The sequence below is a fragment of the Mirounga angustirostris genome, unplaced genomic scaffold (genome assembly GCF_029215605.1).
Source record: "Mirounga angustirostris isolate CCGP_5_RB_7025 unplaced genomic scaffold, mMirAng1.0.hap1 SCAF_1, whole genome shotgun sequence".
NCBI lineage: Eukaryota > Metazoa > Chordata > Mammalia > Carnivora > Phocidae > Mirounga > Mirounga angustirostris.
In genome coordinates this window covers 82,119,681-82,147,164 of record NW_026991709.1, presented here as the reverse complement: position 1 = coordinate 82,147,164, position 27,484 = coordinate 82,119,681, and the positions used below count along the sequence as shown (strand labels likewise).

The following is a 27,484-nucleotide window of genomic DNA, read 5'->3' as shown; positions in this document are numbered from 1 at the left end:
AAAAAAAAGACACATTACCTCCAGAAGATTAACATTAAAAAAAAAAGTCTGGGGGTATGGGTGAGAGGAATACTATTTTCAATTTAGCTACACTCTTTCTGTTTGTGTTTATTATCACATACACCTTATCTGTTCAAAACAAATGAAAAACCTCACTTTAATTGAAATTGCTCTGAGAAAATATTTCATCCATCTCAATGAAAACTGACAATCTCAGGTAAGAGATTTTTCTATTTCTTTTCCCACTCTTATTTTCCCTCTCACCCATACCCCCAGACCTCCAGTCCTATATCTGGGAGGCAACCACTTCAACCAGTTTCTTGAGTCTTACACAGCCTTCCCAAGGTGAGCTATCATACACAATCACATACATTTTATTCAAATGGGAGTATACTATCCATACTATTTTCCCTTTGCTTTTATCCCTACTTAAAAATACATCTTAGATGACCTAAATTTTTTTTGCCACCTACTGTGTAGTTTTCTTTTTATTGAAAGTATCTTGCATTTATGATGGATGCTTTCTGGGTTTTGCAAGACATTTTAACGGTAAAGGTTAAATTACTTTTTTACATGAAAGTAGTGTAAAGTTTCCCACATAAGGGGTCACTGATGATGACCTAAAATTTAAAGTACCAGTGTGAACTCTTCGATTTCTAGAATAAATAAATATATTTATAGAGAGAGAGACATACATATATGTCTAATGATAACAGACAAATAAATAAGGGAGAATAGAAAGTTCTACCTTGCAGTAGAATCCCAACTTCTGATTAGTACATGTTCAGAGAGTATTATAGTTGGGAAATCATTATTTTGCATTCAATTTAATAAAGATCATTCCAGGCAAGAATTATCAATAGATATTAAATATAGAAAGGAATCTTTTGAGGAGCAGCATAATTGTATGATCCTAAAATGTTTCTCCAAAGATTCTGTATTAGTTGCAATGGAAACATAATACATTTGAGAAACTGGACAACACCTCAACCAGGGAATCAAAATTAACGTTACCAATGGGTGGGCAGATGAATACTATGTTCTCCACATGTGATACCCTGAGAAGGACATGACATCACTTAAGCAGTATTCCAGCTAGGAATGCATTACCTGAATCAAATCCTGAGAAATCATCACATGAGCCCCAAATAAGGTAGTTGTTTTGTTTTTTTTTAAGGGATTGTATTCTTCAAAAATGCTAATGTCATAAAAGACAAAGAAAGATTGTGGAAATGTTTCAGATTAAAGGAAACTGAAGAGACATAATGACTATATGTACCGTCTGATCGTAAACTAGATCCTCTATATACAAATACACATATACATATTCCATATATGTATAATACATATACTTATATATATCTTTATATGCAAATGTATCTATATATACTACAAATAGAGAAATATACATATTTATATATGTATAATATTAGAGAGAGAAAGAGAGAGATGTATACATCTATAGAGAGAAGCAAATAATAAGTAAATAATAAAGCAAATGGGGATAAAATGTTAACAATAGATGAATGAATCTGGGTAAAGGGCAGAGAATGAATGTTCTTTGTACTAATCTTATTCTTGAAATTTTTCTGAGTTTGAAATTATTTCCAACTAAACAAAAAATATGTATTAGAAACTTTTCTATCACTATAGATTCATCTTACCTATTTTTTCCTTTTTTATGTTTTTTTCTTTTTCAATTGAGATGTAATTTACATCAATAAAATGCACAGATTTAAGGGTATAGTTCAATTAGTTCTGACAACTGTATACACACATGAAACACCATCCAATCAAGATATACATTTCCCTAGATAATTCCCTTGTGCCTCCTTCCAATCAATCTCCACTCCCCCTTACCCATAACAGCAGCCCTCACTGTGATTTTCTAGGTTAGTTTTGCTTCTTCTTAAATGTTATATAAAAACAATCACAGAACATACACTCTTTAATGTCTAATTTCTTTCTTTCAGGAGAATATTTGGAGATGTGTCTATGTTGTTATAATAATCAATACTTCACTCTTTTCTATTGCTTAATGTTATTCCACTATGTGAATATGCCACAATTTCTTTATCCCTTCACATGTTGAAGGACATTCTTGCTTGTACATGCCTTTTTGTGGACATGTGTTTTCATTTCTCTTGGTTGGGTCATAGGTTAGGTGTATGGTAACTGCCACTTGTTTTCACTGTGGTTGTATCATGTCTTATCATTTTTGATGGCTACAAAGTATTTAGTTGATTGTGTAGACCATTATTTATTTAACTACTCCCCTGTTGTTGGTCATTATGGTATTTCTAATCATGTATTCTTATAGTTTGGTAATTAATATCATTGTATATGCAGACTTAAGCACATGTGTGAGAATCTGTAGAATAACTTTTGTAGGAAGGTCAATGAGCGTATATAGTTTAATTTTTGATCAATGCTGCCAGTTAGTCCTTCATATCAGTCATTACCAACTTCATTCTAATCAGCAAAGTATGAACGTGCCGGTTTTCCCCACATCTCTACCAGTTATCGGTAAAATATTTAATCTTGTCATTCTGTTTTCATTTTATGAGTATCACATATTGGTTTTATTTTTACTCTACAGTTGCCTATATTTATCTTAGACCCTTATTTTCTTTTACCCATACTATTACAGTACCTCTCCCTCTTTCAATCACTTTCTACAGTCTAGGACACTCTTTAGATTATTTATATAACTCCAATACCACCTTCCCAAGTCACTCCCCAACTGAAAAACCTTCACTGGATCCCCACTGCCTACTGAATAAAATCCAGACCTCTTATTCTTACACTGAAAACCTATTCCATATTTTCTACTTTTTTTCTTCCAAACAATTATCCTACTTATAGTCCAACAAGAATGGGGCTTCCCTGTGGACCTCACATAAAGTATGTCTTTCCTGTGCCCATGTCTTTACACATGCTGTTCCCTCTATGCATAATGCCCTCTGCTCTCTGCCCATGGAGTCCTACCTTCTTTAGAAACTCAGTTCAAATGCCATCTTCTCCACAGGCCCTGACCAAATGCAGATAAGATGAAAAGTCACACTTACCGGCACTTTCATTTTAAATTCATCTCGATAATATTTAATGCCAATGTCAGTGAATGCCCTCTGGATAAAGTGAGATGGACGAAGGATGAATATGAGCTGCAAGTTTCCTGGAAATGCTACCTGGAAGGATCACAGAAAGTGTCAGGGCAAATGTCACATCCATTGGTCTCCTCTTGCCCAAGATCACAGACAGGAAAGTTTAAGTAGACACCATAGATGCCAAAGAACTAGAGTATCTATCACGGGATTTCAGAGCTGAAAGAGATAGTGTTTGAATAATCCAAACCCCTCCTTAAAAATCATAACAAATCAAAAAAAATATTTCTGATTATAAAAGTATTTCATACTCCTTACAGAAAAAATTGGAAATTAATAAAAGTATACATTAGAAAAAGAAAACCACCAAAACCACCCATGATCTTACAGTCATTTTTAATATTCCAATCTAATTACTTACAGGCTATTTTCTCTGCTGAAATATCTTTATCACGGCTAAATTCATACTGTAGAAATATTTTGTAACCTGCTTTTTCCCTTAATATTATACCATGAGCTTTTATTTCTGTTATTTAAAAATTCTTTGGAAATACTATATTTCGTGGGTGTACAATTTACTTAACCAATCCTTTATTGCTAATGATTTAGGCTTTTTCATACTTTTACACTTATAAATAACACTGAAATAAACATCTTAATCCACATTTTGGAACACTTTCTTTGGATAGTTTCCCAAAAGAATTACTGAGTCAAAGACTTAGTATTTTAATGGTTCCTGATGCATATTATTGCCAAGTAGCTTTCAGGAAGCATTGCCTTCATCTTGAGGCAAGTTCCTGAGAAATGAGATAACTCAGATTCATATAACAACTTAATGGCACAACTGGGACCCCAAGTCTCCCATTGCTCATGGCTTTCTCCCCTTCTAGTGGTTCCCGAAAGCGACCTCCTAAGGGGCTTGTTAAAAAGTAATCTGGTCTTTAGTCTGGAATATTCTGATTCACTAGAACTGGGATGAAGTTCACATACCTATTTTCGACAAGCACCTGAAGAGATTCTGTCTGATTAGAAGCCAGGTTTTGGGATCCCTGTGCTACAGTGTCTTTTACCCATAAAGTGATAATGTAATTCTTGAACAAATTAGGCTCAAGTATTATATTATTCAAGTATTGCCAATGGACCCTGGAAAACCAGAACTCTCTTGAGGCCAGTCCTCTAAAATATTCATGGACACTGTCAAGTGTCTAAAGCCTTAGGACATCAACCACCATTGTATTTATCCCCAAAATAAATCCTATAGCCAAAACTAAGCTAAAGGAACAAAACAACCCATACACAAAAGAAAGGGAGTCTTCCTTTCCCCCAATGTTTGAAATGCAAGCTCCTAAACAGAAGAGGCTTGCATTTTGTTACATCATGGTAAGACAAATGGCTGAGACAATATTTGTATTTCTGGCTGAGGCTCTAGATCTGAAACTCCGTATATGTGCATGTTTGCATGCGTGACTACCTTTGGAAGTAGGCATAAATGAGGCTTGGATTGTCCCTCTTCCATCCCAGCCTCCACACGCACATTATCACCCTACCATATCCCATCCTCTTCAGCCAGTCCCAACTGCCCTAGGGAGCCTGTGCTTTGGTGGAAATGCTGGTAAGGTTGCCCTGAGGTATCTCTGCCTGCTCATGTGATTGAGTTCCCTGGCCTGAGGTCCTTGCAGAGAGAAAGGATACATCGACTTGCCGAAAGGCAACAAACAGGGATGAAAATCAGACTAATTAGATGGAAAAGGAAATTCATCCAAGGTTGTACAATCTTATACCAAAAGCAAGCATATATCATATTTTGTCTGGTTTTTCCAGTATCTTTCAATCTGTGAAAAACTAATTTGAATACTGAAGTGAAGATTGGCTTACGTTGGGTGACCCTCCCCCTCAAAGCAAACCCTAAAACAAGGATTTGGGTATAGAGTTTATTGAGGAGGTGATCCCAGGAAACACAGTGAAGGAATGGGGGAGAGTGAAAAAGTGATAACAAGAAAGGCAATGTATCAAGAAGGGGCACTTCTGAGGGCAAGAAGGACTGGGACCTTGTAGAGACCTGTGTGGTACATGTCTCAGAATTGTCCCACTGAGGGGTGTGGAGGCTGGGGCAGTTATCCATCAACTCCCATAACTCAATAGTTGATCACTCCTAGGGCATGAACTTCCCAGCACTCCCTCTGCCCCTCTTCGGTGACCAGAGAGGTCAATAAGGGAGATTCAGGAAGCTTTTGACGGGCTCAGGAATTGTCTGCAGTGACCTGCAGGTGGCAGAGGGGATACCGGACATGACACAATAGCCTCTGCTATAAAGACCTTCCCAAAATTTGGCATAAAACAATTGCCTTTTCCCTGTGGATAGGAAATAGTTGTAATAACAGCACAAAAATGAATATTTACAGCTATTCGTGTCAATGATGCTTTTACGGAGCTCCACTTGTCCCTTCGCCGGTCGATAACGATGACGAATCCGATGCTCGCAGCCTCCACACTGCAAAAAAGGATGGTCAGTATCAGAGACCAGGTGAGACACGTGGGTTCTGGGCGGGCTCCCTCCCCAGAACATTCTACAGCCTCTGGCGCATGTGTAAACATGCTGCATGGCACAAGGGAAAAACCTGGTCTGACTTCCTGACAAAAGAACCACTTCCTCTCCTGATCTCAGCCTCGCAGCCCTAACAAAACAGAAATACTTGGTGTCTCAAATCGTCTCAAGGGCTCTGTTTATGGCTGGCAAGTGTCTGAAACACCCAAGGAGCACATGTGCTCATACCTAGAGGAAAACGCACATGTCAGGTAGGCATCACATGTCCCAGTGTACACAAAGGAACTCAAGGTTGGGCTCTGCCACCTTTCCACTCCCCAAACTGACATTCATGCAGCTATCAATATGCTTCCATAGGAGTGAGTCCTAGAGGTGTTCAGAAATACCACATGTCTATGGGAAAAACAACCCCCTTCCAATGCCCAGCTATAAACAGCCAGCAAATTATATGCACAAGAAGATATTATTTTCATTAAAAATGAAAGGAAGCTGTTTGGCCCCCTCCTAAGTCCTCACAAAATTCTTTTAAACTAAACTCCCAGAAATGTAAACATTTTTCTTCTTTCTCTCTTTGGGAGGAACTATGATATACAGGAAAGAGCAAGGGCTTTGGATTCTAGTGGCTCAAATCCTCATGCTGCCACTTACTAGCACTGTGACACTGGGGAAGTCATCCACCCTCTCTAAAGCTCAGTTTCCTTATCCATAAAATGAAAACAATACCACCAATAATGAAGTCATTAAAAGGATAAATTCTGAAGCCAGATTGCCTAGGTTTGAAGCATGAATTCCACCATTTATATAGTATGTATGGGGGTGGGAGGTAGAGTTACTTAACCTCTATAGTTTCTAAGAGTCCCCATTTGTAAAGCAGGAAAGAAATAGTATCTGTTTATATGGTTGATGTGAGGATTAAATGAGTATGTATAACAAATATATAAGAGGCTCAAAACAATGCCTGGCACTTGGTACATACACACTGTACATATACTAATATTATGATTATTTCATACGTCCTTGTCATGGCAATGAAAAGAGATCAAGTACATGAAAAGTAGTTGGCCTCTAGTAAACTTTTAATAACTCTCTAATATTGGGCAAAAGATGAGCTTTACCCTAATGAGTGCCTGTATGTGGATAAGGCAGAAGATCTAAGCAAACACTAAGAAAACACAAGTAGCTGATCTGAAGTAGGCATTATTGGGCCAAGCCATTATCACAGTTTTACACTGACCCAGGTTCTCTCACTGGGAACATTTCCCAGGCCACAGTACAAGGACGGATGGTCTCACCAGGTAAAAGAGGAAGAGACTGGGGATTATAAAAGCAAAAGTTGCCAGAACTTGAGGAGGGTGACTGTGAAGAAAGAACAGAGAGGGAACCCCAGAAATCTTCATGGAAGTTCTCCTTTGATGTGGCCAATACCCAGGCCCCACTATTTCAGGCAAGAGTCCAGGAGGCTGACAGAGAACAACAACTACACATGTGAAAACTTATGAAAAGTTATAAAGTTTGCATAGTTCTGGGGAAAGAAAGACAGTTGGCATTGGGCCCACCCAGAATAGACAGATTTTGATGAGCTCTCTGGGCCTTCAGGTGAAACTCTAGAAAGGCAATACTCTAGGATAAATGAAACATCATAGGAATTGCCATAGGATTAAGGCTACACTCTAGGAATAAGGACCAAGCAGAAATGGACTTACCCTAAGAAAACCTAAAAAGCAGGCCTCAAAAAGATCAAGGTGTCTACCAGTAATTTAACTTCCCACCAGATCAAACTCAATACTTTTTATAAGCAGATAAGCCTCTACAACATATCATCTATAATATACAGCACAAAATAAAAAATTAATAGAAATGCAAAAAAGCAAGAAGAAAACAATAATTAAGAGATGAAACAGTCAATAACTATGGACTCAAAGATATTCCTGATTTGGCAGACAAAACTTTAAAGTAATTATGATCAATATGTTAAAAGAAAAAGAGGAAAGGGTAGACAAAATAGATTAAAAGATACATTATTTCAGCAGAGAATTAGAAACTGTAATAAAGAATCAAATGAACCTCCTAGAATTACAAAACACCAATATCTGAAATTAAGAACTCAGTGGATTTAACAGCATACTGAACACAGCAGAAGACAAGATAGGTGAAACTGAAAATATATGAATTGAAAATATTCAAACTGAAACACAGAGAAATGGAAAGGATAGAATGTTAAAGAGATATGGGCCATGAACAGAGTCCCACAAGGAGAGGAGAGAGAATATGTTACAGAAAAATATTTTTTTTTAAAGATTTTATTTATTCATCTGAGACACAGAGATACAGAGAAAGAGAGAGAGGAGAGAGTCTGAGCAGGGAGAGAGGCAGAGGGAGAAGGAGAAGCAGGCTCCTTGCTGAGCCAGGAGCCCGATGTGGGGCTTGATCCCACAACCCTGGGATCATGACCTGAGCCGAAGGCAGATGCTTAACCATCTGAGCCACCCAGGCGCCCCCAGAAAAATATTTTTTAAAAAAAGCAATGAAGAATTTTCCATATCTGATCAAAGACATCAACTCACAGATTCAAGCAGCTCTTCTAATATCAAGCAGGATAAATACAAAGAAAACTTGATCCAGGTATATCAGAGCCAAGTGGCTGAAAATTAAAGATAAGAAGAAACTCTTAGGAGCATCTGGGTGGCTCAGTCGATTAAGCAGCTGCCTTCGGCTCAGGTCATGATCCCAGGGTCCTGGGATCGAGTCCCACATCAGGCTCCCTGTTCAGCAGAGAGTCTGCTTCTCCCTTTCCCTCTGCCTGCTGCTCTGCCTACTTGTGCTCTCTATCTCTCTGTCAAATAAATAAATTTTAAAAAAATATTTAAAAAAAAAAGAAACCCTTAAAAGCAACCAGTAAAAAAAAGACACATTACCTCCAGAAGATTAACATTAAAAAAATTTTTTTTCATTGACTTTTCAACAGAAACTATGGAAGCTACAATCCAATGGAATGTTATCTTTCACGTAGTAACCTGAAAAAAGGACCCATTTAGCATTCTATACCAATTGAAAATTCATTTTAAAAAATGAAGGTGAAATAAGGGTGTTTCCAGACAATTAAGCTGAGAGAGAGAATTTATTGCCAGTAGGCATTCACTTCAAGAAATATTAAAGGATGTTCTCCAGGCTGAATAAAGTTGGAAGCATGAAAGGGGAAGAAAAATAAACAGCCTGAAAAGGAGATTCAGTGCTGATTAGGAAGACTTTCATTCTTATATTTAAAAAAAACAACAACAAAAAACTACTAGAGAGTATTACGCTAAGTGAAATAAGTCAGAGAAAGACAAATACCATATCGTTTCACTCATATGTAAAATTTAAGAAACAAAACAAAGGAGTGAAGGGGAAAAAAAGAGAGAGAGGCAAACCAGGAAACAGACTCTTAACCACAGAAAGCAAACTGATGGTTATCAGAAGAGAAGGGGGTGGGGGATGGGAGAAATAGGTGATGGGGATGAAGGAGTGCACTTGTGATGAGCACTGGGGCTTGTATGGAAGTATTGAATCATTATATTATACACCTGAAACTAATTTTACACTGCATGTTAACGAACTGAAATTTGAATAAAAACATCAAAAAAAAAAAAAAAAACCTTCATGGAAACTGGCTGGGCAGAGGTTAGGAGCTGCACAATGAATGCTGACCCCTCTTCAGTTTAGTTAGTTTTGTTTATTGCCCAAAACACTGATAGTAACAGAGGTTTACTGATATCTAATGGGATGCAGTGTGAGATTAAGGTGTCCATAAAGCAGCTGGTGCAGCAACAACGACAACAAACTGGTTAAATTAAAAACCCATATTTGTCCTTTAAGACATTAGGGAACTCTGAAAATAAAGAAAGGTAAATAAACAAATTCCAGAGAGAGTTAAGAGTTGCTTCCATAGGGAGCAACTACTAGAAGAGGCTTTCATTTCAAGTGGTGGTTGCTTATTCTGATAATAGGCTAATGAATGTCCATCGCTGAAAGGAAATAATCCCACACAGTAACCTGAATCTGCAAAAGGAATGAAGAGCACTGTAAACATTACATATGTGGATTAATATTATCAACGGTATTTTTTTTTTTTTTTTCACGAAAAGACTACTGACTATTAAAAGTGAAAACAGCAGTGCCTGGGTGGCTCAGTCAGTTAAGAATCTGCCTTCAGCTCAGGATCCCAGGGTCCTGGAATCGAACCCCACATAGGACTCCCTCCTCAGTGGACAGCCTTCTTCTCCCTCTCCCTCTGCTGCTCCCCCTGCTTATGCTCACTCTCTCTCTCTGTCAGATAAATAAATAAAATCTTTTTAAAAAAGTGAAAACAATAAGTATTAAATACATTATATGTGTAAAATATATATGTACATATTAAATACATTATATATAGTATTACATAGTATAACACTAGAGAAACCATTGCTTAAAATCCAATAGAGTAGATTAAATGGAATACTGAAAATATTTGAAAAATTCAAAAGAGAGCAGGGGCTATAGACTAAATGTATCCTTCCAAAATTTGTATGTTGAAGTTCTAACTCAAAATGTGGCTGTAATTAGAGAAAGGGCCTGAAAGGAGGTGATAAAGATTAAGTAAGGGCCTAAGGGTGGGTTCCTAATTTGATAGGATTAGTGCCCTTCTAAGAATAGGAAGAGACAGCAGAGCTCTCACTCTGCCATGTGAGAACAAAGGAATACAGCCAACTGCAGCCAAAAAGAGAGCCTTCGCTAGAAATAGAATTAGCCAGAACCCTGATCTTAGACTACTAGTCTCCAGAATTGTGAGAAAATACATTTTTTTCTAAAGATAGATTTATTTATTTATTTATTTATTTGAGAGAGAGAGCGTGCAAGCACATGGTGGGGAGGGGCAGAGGGAGAGAGAAAAACTCAAGAAGACTCCCCACTGAGTGCCGAGCCCAAGTAGGGGCTTGATCTCACAACCCTGAGATCAAGACCTGAGCCAAAATCAAGAGTTGGACACTTAACCGACTATAACCAACTATGCCACCAAGATGCCCAGTGGGAAAACAAATTTTGTTGTTTTAGCCATCCAGTCTGTGGTGGTTTGTTATGGCAGCCAGAGCAGACCAACATGGCAGGAAAGGAGAAATAAAGAACAAGTCACAAATGGTACGAACAGCAAGATGGTAGATTTAAACCCAACCAATCTCAATGATCACATTAGGTGGAAATGGTCTATATTACTCCATTTAAAAGGCAAATAGTGTTAGAATGAAATACTGGTTACAAGAGACGGTGATTATGCTTTAAACATGAGAAAAGAGATAGAAAAAGGATGGTGAAAGGTATACTATGCAATTACTAATCATAAGAAAGCCACTGTGGCTATAGTAACATTAGAAAAAGTAGTATTCAACACAAGGAGTATTGGCAGAGACATGTAATTCACAAAGATAAAAGGGTCAGTTCATCAGGAAGATATAACAATCCTAAAGGTCTACATATGCAGTAACATTGCTTCAAAATGCAGTAATCAAAAGCTAATAGAACTAGGGACCCCTGGGTGGCTCAGTTAGATAAGCATCTGCCTTTGGCTCAGTTCATGATCCCAGGGTCCTGGGATCGAGTCCTGCATCAGGCTCCCGGCTCAGCAGGTACTCTGCTTCTCTCTCTGCCCCTCTCCCCTACTTGTGCTCTCTCTCTCTAAATAAATAAATAAAATCTTAAAAAAAAAAAACCTCATAGAACTAAAAGAAAAACAGATAAATCCACAAAGTTGGAGACTTCTCTCCTAGAAATTAAAAACCAGTAAGAAAAAAAAACAAACAAACCAGTAAGGACATAGACTTGACTTTGAAGAACTCAACATCCAACAACTGCAGAACACCCATTCTTTTCAAATGTACAAAGGACATTTATCAAAATAGTCCATTATCCTAGGCCATAAAGCAAATGTCAACAAATTTTAAATGATTGCAATCATTCAGGGTGTATTTCTGATCATTGTGGAATTAAAATGGAACTCTATTATTCTTCTGCTTTCTTTTTCATTTACCTTTTCTTTTTCTTTCACAATTTCCTTTCTTCTCTTTTCTTTGGGTTTAATTGCAAGTCTTTTTAACTTCTTAAAGTGGAAGATCAGATCATTGATTTTAAACCTTCCTCTCCTCTAATAAAAGTATTTATAGCTAAACTACATATCACTTAAATTTTGATATACTGTTTTGTTATTATTCAGTTTAAAATGTTCTAATTTCCTTTGTGATTTATTCTTTGGTCCACAGATTATTTAGATATGGTTGCTCAGCTTCCAAATACTTTTTTTTTTTTAAAGATTTTATTTATTTGACAGAGAGAGATACAGCGAGCGAGGGAACACAAGCAGCGGGAGTGGGAGAGGGAGAAGCAGACTTCCCACGGAGAAGGGAGCCCAATGCGGGGCTCGATCCCAGGACCCTGGGATCATGACCTGAGCCGAAGGCAGACACTTAACGACTGAGCCACCCAGGTGCCCCAGCTTCCAAATACTTTGCAACTTTTCTAATCAGTGGTGATAAAAGTGAGAGGGGCGCCTGGGTGGCTCAGTTGGTCGGGCAGCTGCCTTCGGCTCAGGTCATGATCCTGGAGTCCCTGGATCGAGTCCCGCATTGGGCTCCCTGCTCGGCGGGGAGTCTGCTTCTCCCTCTGACCCCCCCCATGTGCTCTCTCTCTCTCTCATTCTCTCTCTCAAATAAATAAAATCTTTAACAAAAAAAAAAGTGAGAATAGTGGTTTTCTTGGGGGAGGGAAGTAAAGAAGTGAAGAGGTAAGGCTGCAGATATCGATGGGAAAGAAGCGGAAAGAAACACTCATAGGAATATTTTACACCCTGATTTTGCTAATTGTTACATGGTATATAACCAGGCAAATATTCATTGAGCTATACAGTAGAGATTTATGTACTTTACTACATGTAAATTATAACTCAGTTTTAAAAACCAAGGAATTAAATAAATTCAAGTTGTGAGAAAGGAAAAATATTACAAAATTTAAGAACAAAGATCCAGGGGCACCTGGGTGGCTCAGTCGTTAAGCGTCTGCCTTCGGCTCAGGTCATGATCCCAGGGTCCTGGGATCGAGCCCCACATCGGGCTCCTTGCTCAGCGGGAAGCCTGTTTCTCCCTCTCCCACTCCCCCTGCTTGTGTTCCCTCTCTCGCTGTCTCTCTCTCTGTCAAAAAATAAATAAAATCTTTAAAAAAAAGAAGAACAAAGATCCATCCTTATTAAGTTCCCAACATGTGTCCAGCACTGATTAAAGGGGACACAAAAATGACCAAAACTGTTCTGTAGTAGAGCAAAAACTAACTGATGTTAATAACAAAAATAATAATTTTAGATAATGATAGCCACTGTATATTGAGCTCCTATTATTTGCCAGGCACATTTATTTTTTAATTTTACTTTACCTTATACAATAAATATTATCTCCACTTTACAGAAGGGGAAACAAAGGCTGATAGAAATAAAATAACTTGGGGCGCCTGGGTGGCTCAGATGGTTAAGCGTCTGCCTTCGGCTCAGGTCATGATCCCGGAGTCCTGGGATCGAGTCCCGCATCGGGCTCCCGCTCTGCGGGGAGTCTGCTTCTCCCTCTGCCTCTCTCTCTCTCTCTCATGAATAAATAAATAAAATCTTTAAAAAAAAAAAAAAAGAAATAAAATAACTTGCCTGATATCACACTAGCGACACTGGATTTCAAACTCTGAGCTCTCTGATACAAGTGTTCATGCTCTTAACCCCATCCCACTGCTCCCCTTCAATTTTTTCTCACAGATGATCTGCTTGCATCCTGTGGCAGTTTTATTTTGTATATTTTTCTGTCACTATTGTTTTTCTTTTCTTTTTACTTTAAACCAAATAATCATTGAGTAATAAGGTTCTAAGAGAACATCTGGGGCTCTTAAGCCAGGTGGAATTGGGAAAGGCTCAGCAAATACATATAGCACATAAACACAGGCTGTTCTTTGATCTATGAAATAAGCAGCTGATGCTTGTATGGCCTCCCCAGCCAAACTGAGGGCAAATGCCCCTCACAACAGGCTCTTCTTAGCTCCAAGAAGATCAAGGCCCAGGGCCAGAGCATCTGGTCAAAAGGGTGGGATCTCCTGGGAAAATACCTGTGTGCATAAAGGAGACACAGCTGTGTACAGACCTCAGTTCAGAAAGGAAAGATAACAAATCATGACAATGATTGTGAATACAGTCAAAATCATACAGTTTACCTTGTATGGAAAGATAAATATTCTAAACAATATGCAGTAACACCAACTACTGTGGGACTATTGGGTTTTTTTCTACTCTATCTGGTTCAACAAATGTGTGAAAACCTCAACTTAAACCAAATGCACAGGAAATGGGGTTTCTGGACAGTGTATTTCTTTAAGCAACACTTGGCTATTTTAATCCCTATTGTTCTTTCTAACACTAAGGTCCTATGATGTGCTAGATACCCGCATAAATGCTATTTAATATAATCCTCACAACCACTCTCACAACCAGGTTGCTGATAACAGTTTTACTTTATAGATGAGGAAACTAATCCTCAAAGATGTTTAAAAAGTCATCATGACTTGCCCAAAGTGATACACCATGTGCACAGTTAAAATTCAAAGTCTTCAGACTGTGAAACCAATGCTCATGCCACAAAATTCATACCCTCTTGGAATGGAAAATGTTTTAACACTGTATTTCTTCATTTTCCAATCTTAGTAACTCCTCTGTAACAAATATAACTGAATTTTTAATGAGTCAAACATGGCATTTTATTTATTTATTTTTATTATTATGTTATGTTAATCACCATACATTACATCATTAGTTTTTTGTTTGTTTGTTTGTTTGTTTGTTTTTTAGATTTTATTTATTTATTTGAGAGAGAGAGCATGAGACGGGGGAGGGTCAGGGGGAGAAGCAGACTTCCCGCCGAGCAGGGAGTCCGATGCGGGACTCGATCCAGGGTCTCCAGGATCATGACCTGAGCCGAAGGCAGTCGCCCAACCAACTGAGCCACCCAGGCGCCCATTACATCATTAGTTTTTGATGTAGTGTTCCATGATTCATTGTTTGCGTATAATACCCAGTGCTCCATGCAGTACGTGCCCTCTTTAATACCCATCACCAGGTTAACCCATCCCCCCACCCCTTCCCCTCTAGAACCCTCAGTTTGTTTCTCAGAGTCCATAGTTTCTCATGGTTTGTCAAACATGGCATTTTAAATATGACTAAGTATAAATATAGAATTATATGTGATAAAGGGAAGTGTGGTGTGACCCCAAAATACTGGGGCAGTTTTGTGGTGGATGTGGTAATTTATTTCCTTAATTAAGCTCTGATGTTATATATTTTCCTATGATTTGCCTTTTTCAGTAAGCTAGGTATGAAAAATATTTTAACTAACTGAAATTTCCCTGCATTGCCATAAGAACTGAGTCAAATATAGGGTGACCAACCATCCCAGTTTGTCCAGGACTGAACAGTTTTCTGGGACACAGGACTTTCAGTGCTAAAATATGGACAATCTCAGAAAAACCAAGATAACTTGGTAACCCCAACTGAAATGCCTAATTCCAAGCATATGACTGTCCACTGGCATACTGCCTATAGGGCTTCTTACTGGAGAAAATCAAACTACTTTTTAGCACTATTTATTATCTGTTGACAGTTACTCTGTGATCTTAAATAGTTTTAGGAATTCTCTTTTGAATGGCAGTCCTCAAAGTTGTTCCTGATATAGGAGGTAGAATGATTAACCTATTTAAAAAAAAGTATTATTCTAATTCAGAAGTAAAGAATTCATAATGCTTTTAGTCTTACGGCATTCTCTTGGCATCTTCATCTGTAAAATGGCGAGCTGACACAAGCTCATCTCAAGTACTTCTTCCAACTTTAACATTCTATGACTCTAATTTTGTATAACAACTTCAAATCCCTGGGACCATGGATGTACAAATTCAGTGGATAATTTTTAGAGTTTGGAAGAGATTATGAAGTAATCTCAAGGTAAGAATGGAACACATGGGGACAATTTAGTTTGATCTCTTAAATATCTCAGAATCTTTATCATATCTTCCCTCTCTCCTCAAACCTGGAAAATCACCTTACCTCAAATTTTGCTATATTCTTTGATGCCTCATCAAAAGTAGAAACTTGCTTCCCATTTTCTCTGTAGGAAAATTAAGGTCTCTATTTAAAATGGACTAGAGAAATTGCTGGAGGATGCTGGAGTAGTCTCACTTTGTCTCACAGACACAACTAGACAATACCCATATCTGTCTGATAGAGAATTTAAAGTAATGGTCATAAAGCTACTCACTGGACTTAAGAGTGGAAGACCTCAGTGAGGCCCTTAACAAAGAGACAGAAAACATTAAAAAGAACCAATCAGAGATGAAAAACTCAATAATTGAAATTAAAAATACACTGGATGGAATAAATAATAGACTAGAGGAAGCAGAAGAATGGATCAGCCACCTGGAGGACAGAGGAATGGAAAGCAATCAAGCTGGACAGGAAAGAGGAAAAAAATAAATAAATAAAAACAGACTTAAGGAAATTGATGACATCATCAAGCATAATAATATCTGCATTATAGGGATCCCAGAAGAAGAAAGATAAAAGGGGACAAAAAATTTATTTGAAGAAATAATAACTGAAAACTTCCCAAATCTGGGGAAGAAAAGAGAAATCCAGATCTAAGAGGCACAGAGAGACCCCAACAAAATCAATCCAAGGGAGTCCATACCCAGACATATAGTAATTAAAATAGCAAAACGTAGTGATAAAGAGAGAATTTTAAGAGCAGCAAGAGAAAAGAAAACAGTGAGATACAAGGAAAACTCCATAAAGCTATCAGCTGATTTTTCAGCAGAAGCGGCAGGCCAGAAGGGAGTGGATATTTAAAGTGCTGAAAGAAAAACACCTGCAGCCAAGAATACTTTATCCAGTATATCCTTCTATCCAAAATAGAAGGAGAGATAAAGAGTTTCCCAATGAACAAAAGTCAAAGGAATTCATTACCACTAAATGAGCGCTACAAGAAATGTTAAGGGGGACAATTTGAGTGGAAAGGAAAGATCGTAAGTAGGAGTAAGATAAGTAGGAAGCACAAAAATGGTAAAATTAAGTATATCTATAAAAATCCATCAAGGGATTCACAAAATAAAAGAATATAAAGTATGACACCTTATACCTAAAACATGGGGGGGAGGAAAGAATGGGTTCAAATTTAAGTGACCATCAACTTAATATAGACTGTTATATGCAAACCTAACGGTAACCACAAATCAAAAACCATAAATAAAGAGAAAGGCATCCACGTATATCACTAAAAAAAGCCAGCAACTGTGAGGGAAGAGAGCAAAAGAAGAAAGGACTGGAGAAGAGCTACAATAACAACCACAAAACAAGTAACAAAATGGAAATAAGTACACACCTATCAATAATTATTTTGAATATAAATGGACTAAATGCTCCAATCAAAAGACACAGGGTAACTGAATGGATAAAAAAGCAAGACCCATCTATATGCTGCCTATAAGAGACTTATTTCATACCTAATGACATGTGTAGAGTTGAAAAGTGAAGAGATGGAAAAGTATTTATCATTCAAATAGAAGTGAAAAGAAAGCTGGGGTACCAATACTTATATCAGACAAAATAGACTTTTAAACAAAGACTGTAATAAAAGACAGACACTATATAATCATAAAGGAAATAATCCAACAAGAAGATATAACTATTATAAATATTTACACACTCAACATGGGAGCACCCAGATACATAAAGCAGCTAATAACAAACATAAAGGAAGTAATCGATATGAATACAATAATAGTAGGGGACTTTAATTATCCCACTTACATCAATGGATAGATCATCTATACAAAAAATCAACAAGGAAACAGTGGTTTTGAATGACACATAGGACCAGATGAATTTAACAGATAAATTCAGGACATTCCATCCTAAAACAGCTGGATTCACATTCTTTTCAAGTACATATGGTACATTTCCCAGAATAGATCACATATAGGTCACAGAACAAGTCTCAACAAATTCAAAAAGACTGAAGTCATACCATGCATGTTTTCAGACCACAATACTATGAAACTAAAAATCAACTACAAGAAATTATCTGGAAAGAACTCAAATACATGGAGCTTAAATAACATGCTACTAAACAATGAATGGGTCAAACAAGAAATTAAAGAGGAAATCGAAAAATCATGGAGACAAATGAAAATACAATGGTCCAAAAACTTTGGGATGCAGCAAAAGTGGTTCCAAGAGGAAAGTTTATAGCAATAGAGGCCTACCTCAAGAAGCAAGAAGAATCTCAAACAACACAACATTTCACCTGAAGGAGCTAGAAAAAGAACAAATAAAACCCAAAAAGAATAGAAAAAAGGAGATAATAAAGATCAGAGCAGAAATAAATGAAATAGAAACTAAACAAAAAACAAAACAAAACAAAAAAACCCCAATAGAACAAATCAATGAAACCAGGAGCTGTTTTGTTCTTTGAAAAGAACAAAAGGGGCACCTGGGTGGCACAGTTGGTTGAGCTTCCGACTTGGTTTCAGCTCAGGTCATGATCTCAGGGTTGTGAGATCAAGCCCCATGTCGGGCTCTGTGCTCAACATGGAGTCTACTTAAAAAAGACTCTCCCTCTCCCTCTGCCCCTCCCCACTCCAGTACTCGCTCTCTCTTTTTCTCTCAAATAAATAAATCTTAAAAAAAAAAAAAATCAACAAAATTGATCAACCTTTAACCAGGCTCATCAAAAAAGAAAAAAAAGAAGAGAGAGAGGACTCAAATAAACAAAATCAGAAATCAAAGAGAAGAAATAAGAATAAACACTACAGAAATAGAAAGAATTATAAGAGAATATTATCAAAAATTATATGCCAAAAAATTGGACAACCTAAAAGAAGTGGATAAATTCCTAGAAGCATATAACCTCCGAAAGTGAATCAGGAAGAAATAGAAAATTTGAACAAACTGATTGCCAGCAATTAAATTGCATCAGTAATCAAAAAACCAAACAAGAGTCCAGGACCAAACGATTTCACAGGTCAAATCTACCAAACATTTAAAGAAGAGTTAATAGCTAGTCTAAAAATTAGAGGAGGAAGGAAAGCTTCCAAATTCATTCTATAAGGCCAGCATTACCCTGATACAAAAACCAGATAAAGACTCTACAAAGAGAACTCCAGGCCAATATCTCCAATGAACAGAGATGCAAAATTCCTAAACAAAATATTAGCAAACTAAATCCAACAATACATTAAAAAAATCATTCACCACGATCAAATGGGATTTATTCCTGGGATGCAAGCATGGCTCAATATTCCCAAATCAATTAATATGATACATCACATTAACAAGAGAAAAGATTAAAACCATATGATCACTTCAGTAGATACAGAAAAAGCATTTGACAAAGTACAACATCCATTCATGATAAAAACTCTTAGCAATGTTGGGCGCCTGGGTGGCTCAGTTGGTTAAGCGACTGCCTTCGGCTCAGGTCATGATCCTGGAGTCCCGGGATCGAGTACCGCATTGGCGGGGAGTCTGCTTCTCCCTCTGACCCTCCCCCCTCTCATGTGCTCTCTCTCTCTCTCTCATTCTCTCTCTTTCAAATAAATAAATAAAATCTTAAAAAAAAAAAACTCTTAGCAATGTGGGTTTAGAGGGAACATATCTCAACATAATAAGGCCATATATGAAAAACCCACAGCTAACATCATACTCAATGGGGAAAAACTGACAGCTTTTCCTCTAAGATCAGAAACAAGACAAGGATGTCCACTCTCACTATGTTGACTTTTATTCAACATAGTATTGGAAGTCCTAGCCACAGCAATCAGACAAGAAAAGGAAATAAAAGGCATCCAAATTCGTAAGGAAAAAGTAAAACTTTCACTATTTGCAGATGCCATGATACTATATATATATAGAAAACCCTAAAGTCACCACCAAAAAACTACTAGAACAGATAAATGAATTCAATAAAGTCACAGGATACAAAATCAATACACAAAATAAAAAAAGCAAAGAAAACCTATCACTAGAGAAATACAATAAATATAATACATTTAGCAGTTATAAAATTAAGACTGAATATATCAATCATATCAATATACATAAATGGGCTTAAGTCACTAAATATAAGAAAAAGATTTTCAATTTGACTCACAAAGACCCAACTATATACTGTATCTAGGAAAAAGATCAATACAAAGTCAGAAAGGCTAAAAATAAAGGAATTGGCAAAAGTATACTAGGCTGGGGTGCCTGAGTGGCTCAGCTGGTTAAGCATCCAACTCTTCGTTTTAACTCAGGTCATGATCTCTGAGATCGAGCCTCACGTGGAAAACTCGACCCTCACTCAGGGTGGAGTCTGCTTGAAATTCTCGCTCTCCCTCTGCCCACCTGCTTGTGTGCTCGCTCTCTCTCTAAAATAAATAAATAAATAAATCTTTTTTTAAAAAAGTATACTAGGCAAATGGGAACAAAAGCAAGGGGTTTCAGCCTTGATATCAAAGTAGAATTCAAGCCATAATCATTAAACCTAATCAGGAACACTTTTTAATGCTGAAAGTCACAATTCACAATGAAGATACAAGAGGTATAAATATCTATGCTCCTAATACCCTAATAGCCAGCTTTTAAGGCAGAAACTACAGGAGATACGAGGAGACAAAAATACATTTTACATAGGATGTTTTAATCAGTTACAGCACGAGACAGAACAAATAGACAACATGTCAATAAGGTTATAGAAAACCCAATCAACATAATCAATAAGGAAGAACTAATGGATATGTGTTGAACTTTACATCCTGATAATAGAAGATTCATCTTCTTCTCAAGCACACATGAAACATCCACAAAAAATGGTCATGATATAGGACCACAAAAAAAAAAGAAAAAAAAAGCTGAAAATTTTAAAACCTTCTATTAAACAACTCTTCAGTAGGGGGAAATGTAAAATGCAATTACATAATTTCTAAAATATAGTGAGAATAAAAATACTACATATAAGAATCTATGGAATACATTTAAAGCAGTGATATAGATAATTCATATAAACCTTAAATGTTTATATCAATAAAATGAAAGCATGAAAATAAATTTACTTTCCACTCAAAAATGAGAAAAAAAAACTAAAGAAAAAAAACAAAAGAAAGTACAAGGAAAAACATATTAAAGATAAAGGTAGAATGAAAAAAAAGATAAAGGCAGAATGAATAAAGTAGAGAAAAGGAATGCAATAGATCTAATTAATAAAAGAAAAAAAAAGAGAATCCCATTTTTTAAATTAACAAAATAAATAAGCCACTTAGCTAACTTAATCAAGGGGGGAAAAAGACAAAGCACAGGTATACAAACCCAAGCACCCAAGCACCCCGACTTTTCATCTTTTTGATGAGATGATTTTAACACCATAAATATATCACTTTTCCCTAAGTTAATTTATAAATTTAACGAAGTCCCAATGAAAAGACCAACAAGCTTTTTTTTTTTTTTTTAACGGAGCTAGATGCATATAAAGAAAACAAGAGGGGCGCCTGGGTGGCTCAGTCATTAAGCATCTGCCTTCAGCTCAGGTCATGATCCCAGAGTCCTGGGATCGAGCCCCACATCGGGCTCCCTGCTCAGCGGGAAGCCTGCTTCTCCCTCTCCCACTCCCCCTGCTTGCGTTTCCTCTCTCGCTCTCTCTCTCTCTGTCAAATAAATGAATAAAATCTTAAAAAAAAAAGAAAACAAGAAAGAACAGTTAGAAAAACATGAAAAAAGTAAATAAAGCTTAAGGGGCCAGGCGGGGAAAGGGAATTAATCCTATCAGATATTAAACATCCTCTATAAATAAAGTAGTGTGTTATTCACTTATGAATAGACAGACCAATTAACTCTCAAATTGCTGAGGCAAAGATGAACTCTTAAAATTAGTGGTGTTAGGACAACTGAATAGCCATTTGGAAAAAGATAAACCTTTATCTATACCCCATACCACACACAAAAATAAACACCAAGTGCATCAGATCTACCTGTAAATAATGAAATCATACCGTATTACTAGAAAGCATGGGTGAATTCCCCCTATAACCCAGGTATAGGGAAGTTTTCTGACAATGATTCCAAATCCAGATGCAGTAAAAGAAACATTGATACATTTGATGATATAAAAATTCTACATGGCAAAAAACATCCCAAGCTAAGTGCAAGGACAATAAAAAGGTGAGAGGAAATACATGCAGCATACATCACAGATAAAGGGCTAATATCCCTAACCCATAAAGAAGTCTTAAAAATGGAGAGGAAGGTAAAGATTGAAAAAACCTCAATGGAAAAAAGAGTAAAGGTATGAACAGACAATTCATATATATATATAACTGGCTGGCTCAGTTGGTGGAGGGTGACTCTTGATCTCTGGGTTGTGGGTTCCAGCCTCATGCTGGGCACAGAGTTTACTTAAAAAAAAAAAAGTGAAGTGATAAAAGATGGAAAATATGAGAGAAAAGTTAAAGACACAGAAGAGAGATTTAGAAGATACAATATCCCTCTAATTTGAGTTCTGGAAGCAACAGAAAACAGACTTGGAGGGAAAAGATTTTAAAAATTAAAAATAAATTAAAAAAAAAAGAAGAAGAAAAAAAATTCTAAGCCTAAGACAGACTTGAATCTCCCGTTCAAAGGCCCAGTAGAATGAAAGAAAAAGTTTGAAATCAAACCTGCAAAACATAAAGAAAAAAAACTCCTATGAAAAAAAAGAATGAGGAGGAATGAGACTCAGATGTGAGAAAGAACGGCCTTGTTATCAGTAACACTGGCAGCTAGAAATCAATGCATCAAGGGGCACCTGGGTGGCTCAGTCGGTTGCACCACCCACTCTTGGTTTCTGCTTGGGTCATGATCTTGAGGTCGTGGGATCCAGCAGAACGATCCAGCTGAGTGCTCCACACTCAGCACCAAGTCTGCTTGAAATTTTCTGCCTCTCCTTCTGCCCCACCCTCCTGCTCTCACTCCTTCGGTCTTAAATAAATAAATAAATCTTTTTAAAAAGCAGCCAGGTTGCTTTCTGTTCAAAAAACAAAACAAGGAGCGCCTGGGTGGCTTGGTCAGTTAAGCGTCTGCCTTTGGCTCAGGTCATGATCCCAGGATCCTGGGATCAAGTACGGCATAGGGCTCCCTGCTCAGCAGGGAGTCTGCTTCTCCCCCTGCCCCTTACCCCATTCGTGCTCTCTCTCTTTCTCCCAAATAAATAAATAAATAAACTCTTTTAAAAAAATTAATGAAACAATGTTATTTTACATAAAAAAATTATATACTCAAACTGCCAATCAAGTGTGAAGACAAAATGCAACCATTTTCTGACATTCAAGATCTTTTTTTTTTTAAGATTTTTAAATTTATTTATTTGAGAGAGAGAGCGCACGACCAGGGGGACGGGCAGAGGGAGAGGGAGAAGCAGGCTTCCCGCTGAGCAGGGAGCCCAACACGGAAGTCCATCCCAGGACCCCAGGATCATGACCTGAGCCGAAGGCAGACGCTTAACTGACTGAGCCACCAGGTGCCCCTTGACCTTTAAGATCTTGTAAGATTCACTTACCATACACCTTTTCTGAAAAAGAAACCACTTGACAGTTTTCCAATGAAAATGAAATCACTGTGTTATATACCTGAAACTAATATAACAGTGTGTGTCACCTATACTTCAGTAAAAAAAAAAAAGAAAGAAAGAAAGAAAAAGAAGGAACAACCTTCCCAGAGATAAAATAAAAAGCAATCCCAGGTTGACAGATATCTGGTAGCAGTTTCAGACAGCAGCATCCCTGAATTATGAGGGTAAGCCAGAGAGCCTCAAAAAACATCTTTAAGAAAAAAATATACGTATTACATAAATTCTATGACAAAGAATCTGCAAGATAGTAATAATACAATATAGACATATGCTACTCTATAAATAAGAAAAAAAGAAAGGCAATTAGAAATGTCAAGGGAAAAAGTATATAAATAAAAGTCGTTGCCTGAGTCTGAAATGAATTAAATTGTGGCATGATTTTGAGCAACTGATGGATTTTTACAAAGAGAACCCATTTTACCTGCACACATGCAACACTCCTTTGAGTGGAGACAGGTTTAATGAGATACACTACATTTCTCCCTCTAGAGTCTAATGATATTACATAAATAAATGCATTTTACTGATTTCTGTGATTGAGAATCAACCTATAGTCAAAGAAAAAACCCATGTATAGTAAAAATGTAAAATATAAGTCTTACCAACTGAAAGAAAGTGGTATATAGGTAGAAGAACTTGATGTTTGAGAGAGAATAAAGAAAGATGGAAATGTATAGTAGAAAATCAACAAATATTATCTAAGGTTGCTGGATCACCAGACAGAAGTTAACTGTGTTCTTTAAATTTATCACGGTAAACATTACATGATCTAAAAATAATAATGTAAATAACAAAACTTAGGGGGTGAAAGGGAGCAAGGACAGAGAAACATCATAGTATGCAAAATTCATTTTTCATAGCAAAGAGTCACAAGATATTGTCTAAAGATGATAAATCAAAAAATAAAAACATAAACATGTAAATTAGCACCATGGAGATCACCACCATAACATTATCTGAAAACTTCATGATGTGCTGGAAATAGCACTGAGCCAGGAGCCAGGAAATCTAAGTCCTAAGCTTCACTTTTCCCCATCTATGTATACTTATACAAGTTTTTTTCTTCTACCTGGTCTTAATATCCATCTTTGTAAATGTGGATAGTTCTCAAAGTGTGGTCCTCAGACCAGCAGCAGCATCATCTCCTGGGAACTTATTAGAAATGAAATTATTTGGCTTCGCCCAAACCTACTGAATCAGAAACTCTGGAGTGGGGCCAGCAATCTGTATTTTAACAAGTCCCCCAAATGATTCTGATGCATGCTAATGTCTGAGAACAATCAACAGGGGCCAACAAACTGCAGTCCATGTGCCAAATCCACTCCATGCCCATTTTGTAAATAAAGTTTTATTGCAACACAGCCACACTCATTGGTTTATATATTATCTATATTTGCTTCTGAGCAACAACAGCAGAGTTCAGTAGTTGAGGTGGAGATCATATGGCCTGCAAAGTCTAAAATATTTATTCTCTGGTCCTTTCCAGAAAAAGTTTGATAACTTTCAACCTAGAATATTCTGACTGATAATACTGATTGCACATCATTATTAAATTTAATTCAATGTTTATCACCCCAGTGAGGTTGTAAAGATATTCAATCAGAAAGATATTTGTGTTAATAGTGTCTAGAGTCCTTTAATAAATAAGGTATTATCGACCGACTGAATCCTCCTCCCCCATCATTCTCAGGACCCCTTAAAACAGTAAGTAACACATAGTAAAGAACCATGTAATAATTAGTAAATCAATAAGTAGTATAAAAAATAAAATAAACAGCAAAAGTCAACACCCTCTGTGGCTCACGGAGTCTTAGGAAACATTATTGACCACATAATGACTGGTGGAAGGCATGATGAGTTGATTTTTAAAAAGCAACATTCACATTTTAAAGTCAATACTGCACCCAATATATGGGGCACCTGGGTGGCTCAGTCATTAAGCGTCTGCCTTCGGCTCAGGTCATGATCCCAGAGTCCTGGAATCGAGCCCTGCATCGGGCTCCCTGCTCAGCGGGAAGCCTGCTTCTCCCATTCCCACTCCCCCTGCTTGTGTTCCCTCTCTCGCTGTGTCTCTCTCTGTCAAATAAATAAATAAAATCTTCAAAAAAAAAAAAATACTGCACCCAGTATCTTCTCCAATTTCATCTCAATTCTTCAGATCACCCCATCACCAAAACAACACACATCATATAATAACTAGATGAGGCTGTTTGTTTCAGGTTGTGGCAATTCTCTTCTTTATAATTCATAATACTGCTGAATAACACCAAATTCCAGATATTAACAACCATTAGCACCCACGAATTCAAGCAAGAGGCTGTGCTTTGAATGTCTAAAGAAACCTAAATTGAACATAATCAGAAAAGGCAAAGTGGGCTCCTATCTGAACTGGACAGGTGACACAAAGCAGGATAGTAAAGATATTCTAAAGCAAATGAACAAAGAAAAGCCATTATGCACACACTAGGTCACCCTACTGGTGAGAAGAGCTGTCAGACTCCTAGCTCTTACACAGAGAAGGACAGGAATCTAGCACATTAAATTGCTTTCTCTGCCCCCTGGAATAGTTCATTCAAATTCTCTTGGCATATAAGACTTCTTTACCAGTGTCACCATTTATTCATAACAAATCCATGGGGTGCTCTCTAATTTTGAGCCTTAGCTGGGTGTCTAAAGTCTGGCCTCTCAAAGCATCCCTCCTGAGGGCTGAAGCAAATACACCGACCTTGGGCAATGCAGCAGGCCAACAAAACTCCCCACCTTGGACCTCTATGCTTAGAAGTCAAATGAATGATTCCATCTCCCTGACTCTGGGGAGCAATTCCACGGCCAGTCCACAAAATAACGGACCTCACTCTTGCCACTCAATCAAAAGCACTTTTCCAATTAATGCCATTCAAAGCCACTTAAAAACAGGGGCTTTCCTACAGCCTTCATAACAGTAAGAGGCCCAGAATGAATTTACTTCTGTGGCGGGGCTGGTTTCCACAGCTGACAAATTGTTATAATCCCATTCAGTTTTTTAATACAAAGGAATAGCTCTCATTATAATTCACAAGGCAAATAGTAATAGTGTCCTTCTCCCCTCCTTTCCTAAAGTAGAAAGGCCAGATAACGTTCTATCAGACAGCATATCATAAATGAGGATATGACTCATCTCAAAGACTATTAATCAGGCTCTATGGGAGGAAAATGGATATAGGAGAATTCACCAAACAAAAACAGACCTCTCAACAGATTCATTATAGAAAAGACCCTTTAGAAACAGTAAATAATCATAAAATTACCACTGTTACGAAATACAACTCTTATACCATCTAATAAAAGTACTTTCTCCAATCCCTTTCAAATAATGAACTCAGAACTATAAGTAAAACAAAGAAACTGAATAGAGTAGTTCAGTAATAAAAATACATGCTTAGTTATACAAATATTGATTCTGAGAAAAACAACTGTGATCTAAAAATAGCTAACCATCTCAGTTGTTCAGAATGTTTTACCAATGCCTTTTCAAGCCATTTGGCTGCAATCGGTAGCCACAGGAGACCTGTTTTAAGTGACAGTATCTTACATAATACCTCTGAGAAACTGACTCCTAGGATTATCCTGCTCTTGTTACGAGACAAATTCTGAAAACCCTTAGTAGTATAGACACATAGCGGATGGTACTTGATAGGCTAAAGTGAGCCCTCAGTTGTTATTGGAAACATAACGGTGATGTGACAATGACACAACCATATATATTTTAATACCCTGAGATCCATGTGGGAAGATTTCTAACTCAAGAGTTATGTACGACATTTAATTCACAAAGAAATCGCAGAGTCAGGAAGCTCAGGAAATAGAATTTTTGGCCTATGTTGCATTTAAGAAGAAATATAGAACCATGAAAACAAAAGTAAAAGATTTGGGTACTGTCTTCCCTCTGTCTTTCAACTTCCCCACATGCCCCACTACTGCATCTTATCCAAAAGCTAAGCCTGACCCCACATTTTCTTCCTCACACCTCAAATGCCTCGTCCCTTCCCCACAGTGCCTCCCTGCCAGCCCTAGCACAGTGAGTCTCACCCTTGGGGGCACACTGGAAGCACCTGTGGAGCTTCCAGCACTACAGAAGCCTA

At 37.3% G+C, this 27,484-nt stretch overlaps 1 protein-coding gene across 4 annotated transcripts in view; it reads right to left on the bottom strand.

Moving 5' to 3' along the window:
- MCF2L2 (MCF.2 cell line derived transforming sequence-like 2) overlaps positions 1-27,484 on the bottom strand; it is a 247,500-nt gene that overhangs the window by 165,823 nt on the left and 54,193 nt on the right. For all 4 annotated transcript variants that reach the window (XM_064584686.1, XM_064584683.1, XM_064584689.1 and 1 more), the window contains 2 exons: positions 5,505-5,595; positions 3,069-3,188 (listed from right to left, as the gene is read on the bottom strand). In XM_064584686.1, the coding sequence (XP_064440756.1) occupies positions 3,069-3,188; positions 5,505-5,595 (211 nt within the window). The remainder of the gene's footprint in view (positions 1-3,068; positions 3,189-5,504; positions 5,596-27,484) is intronic.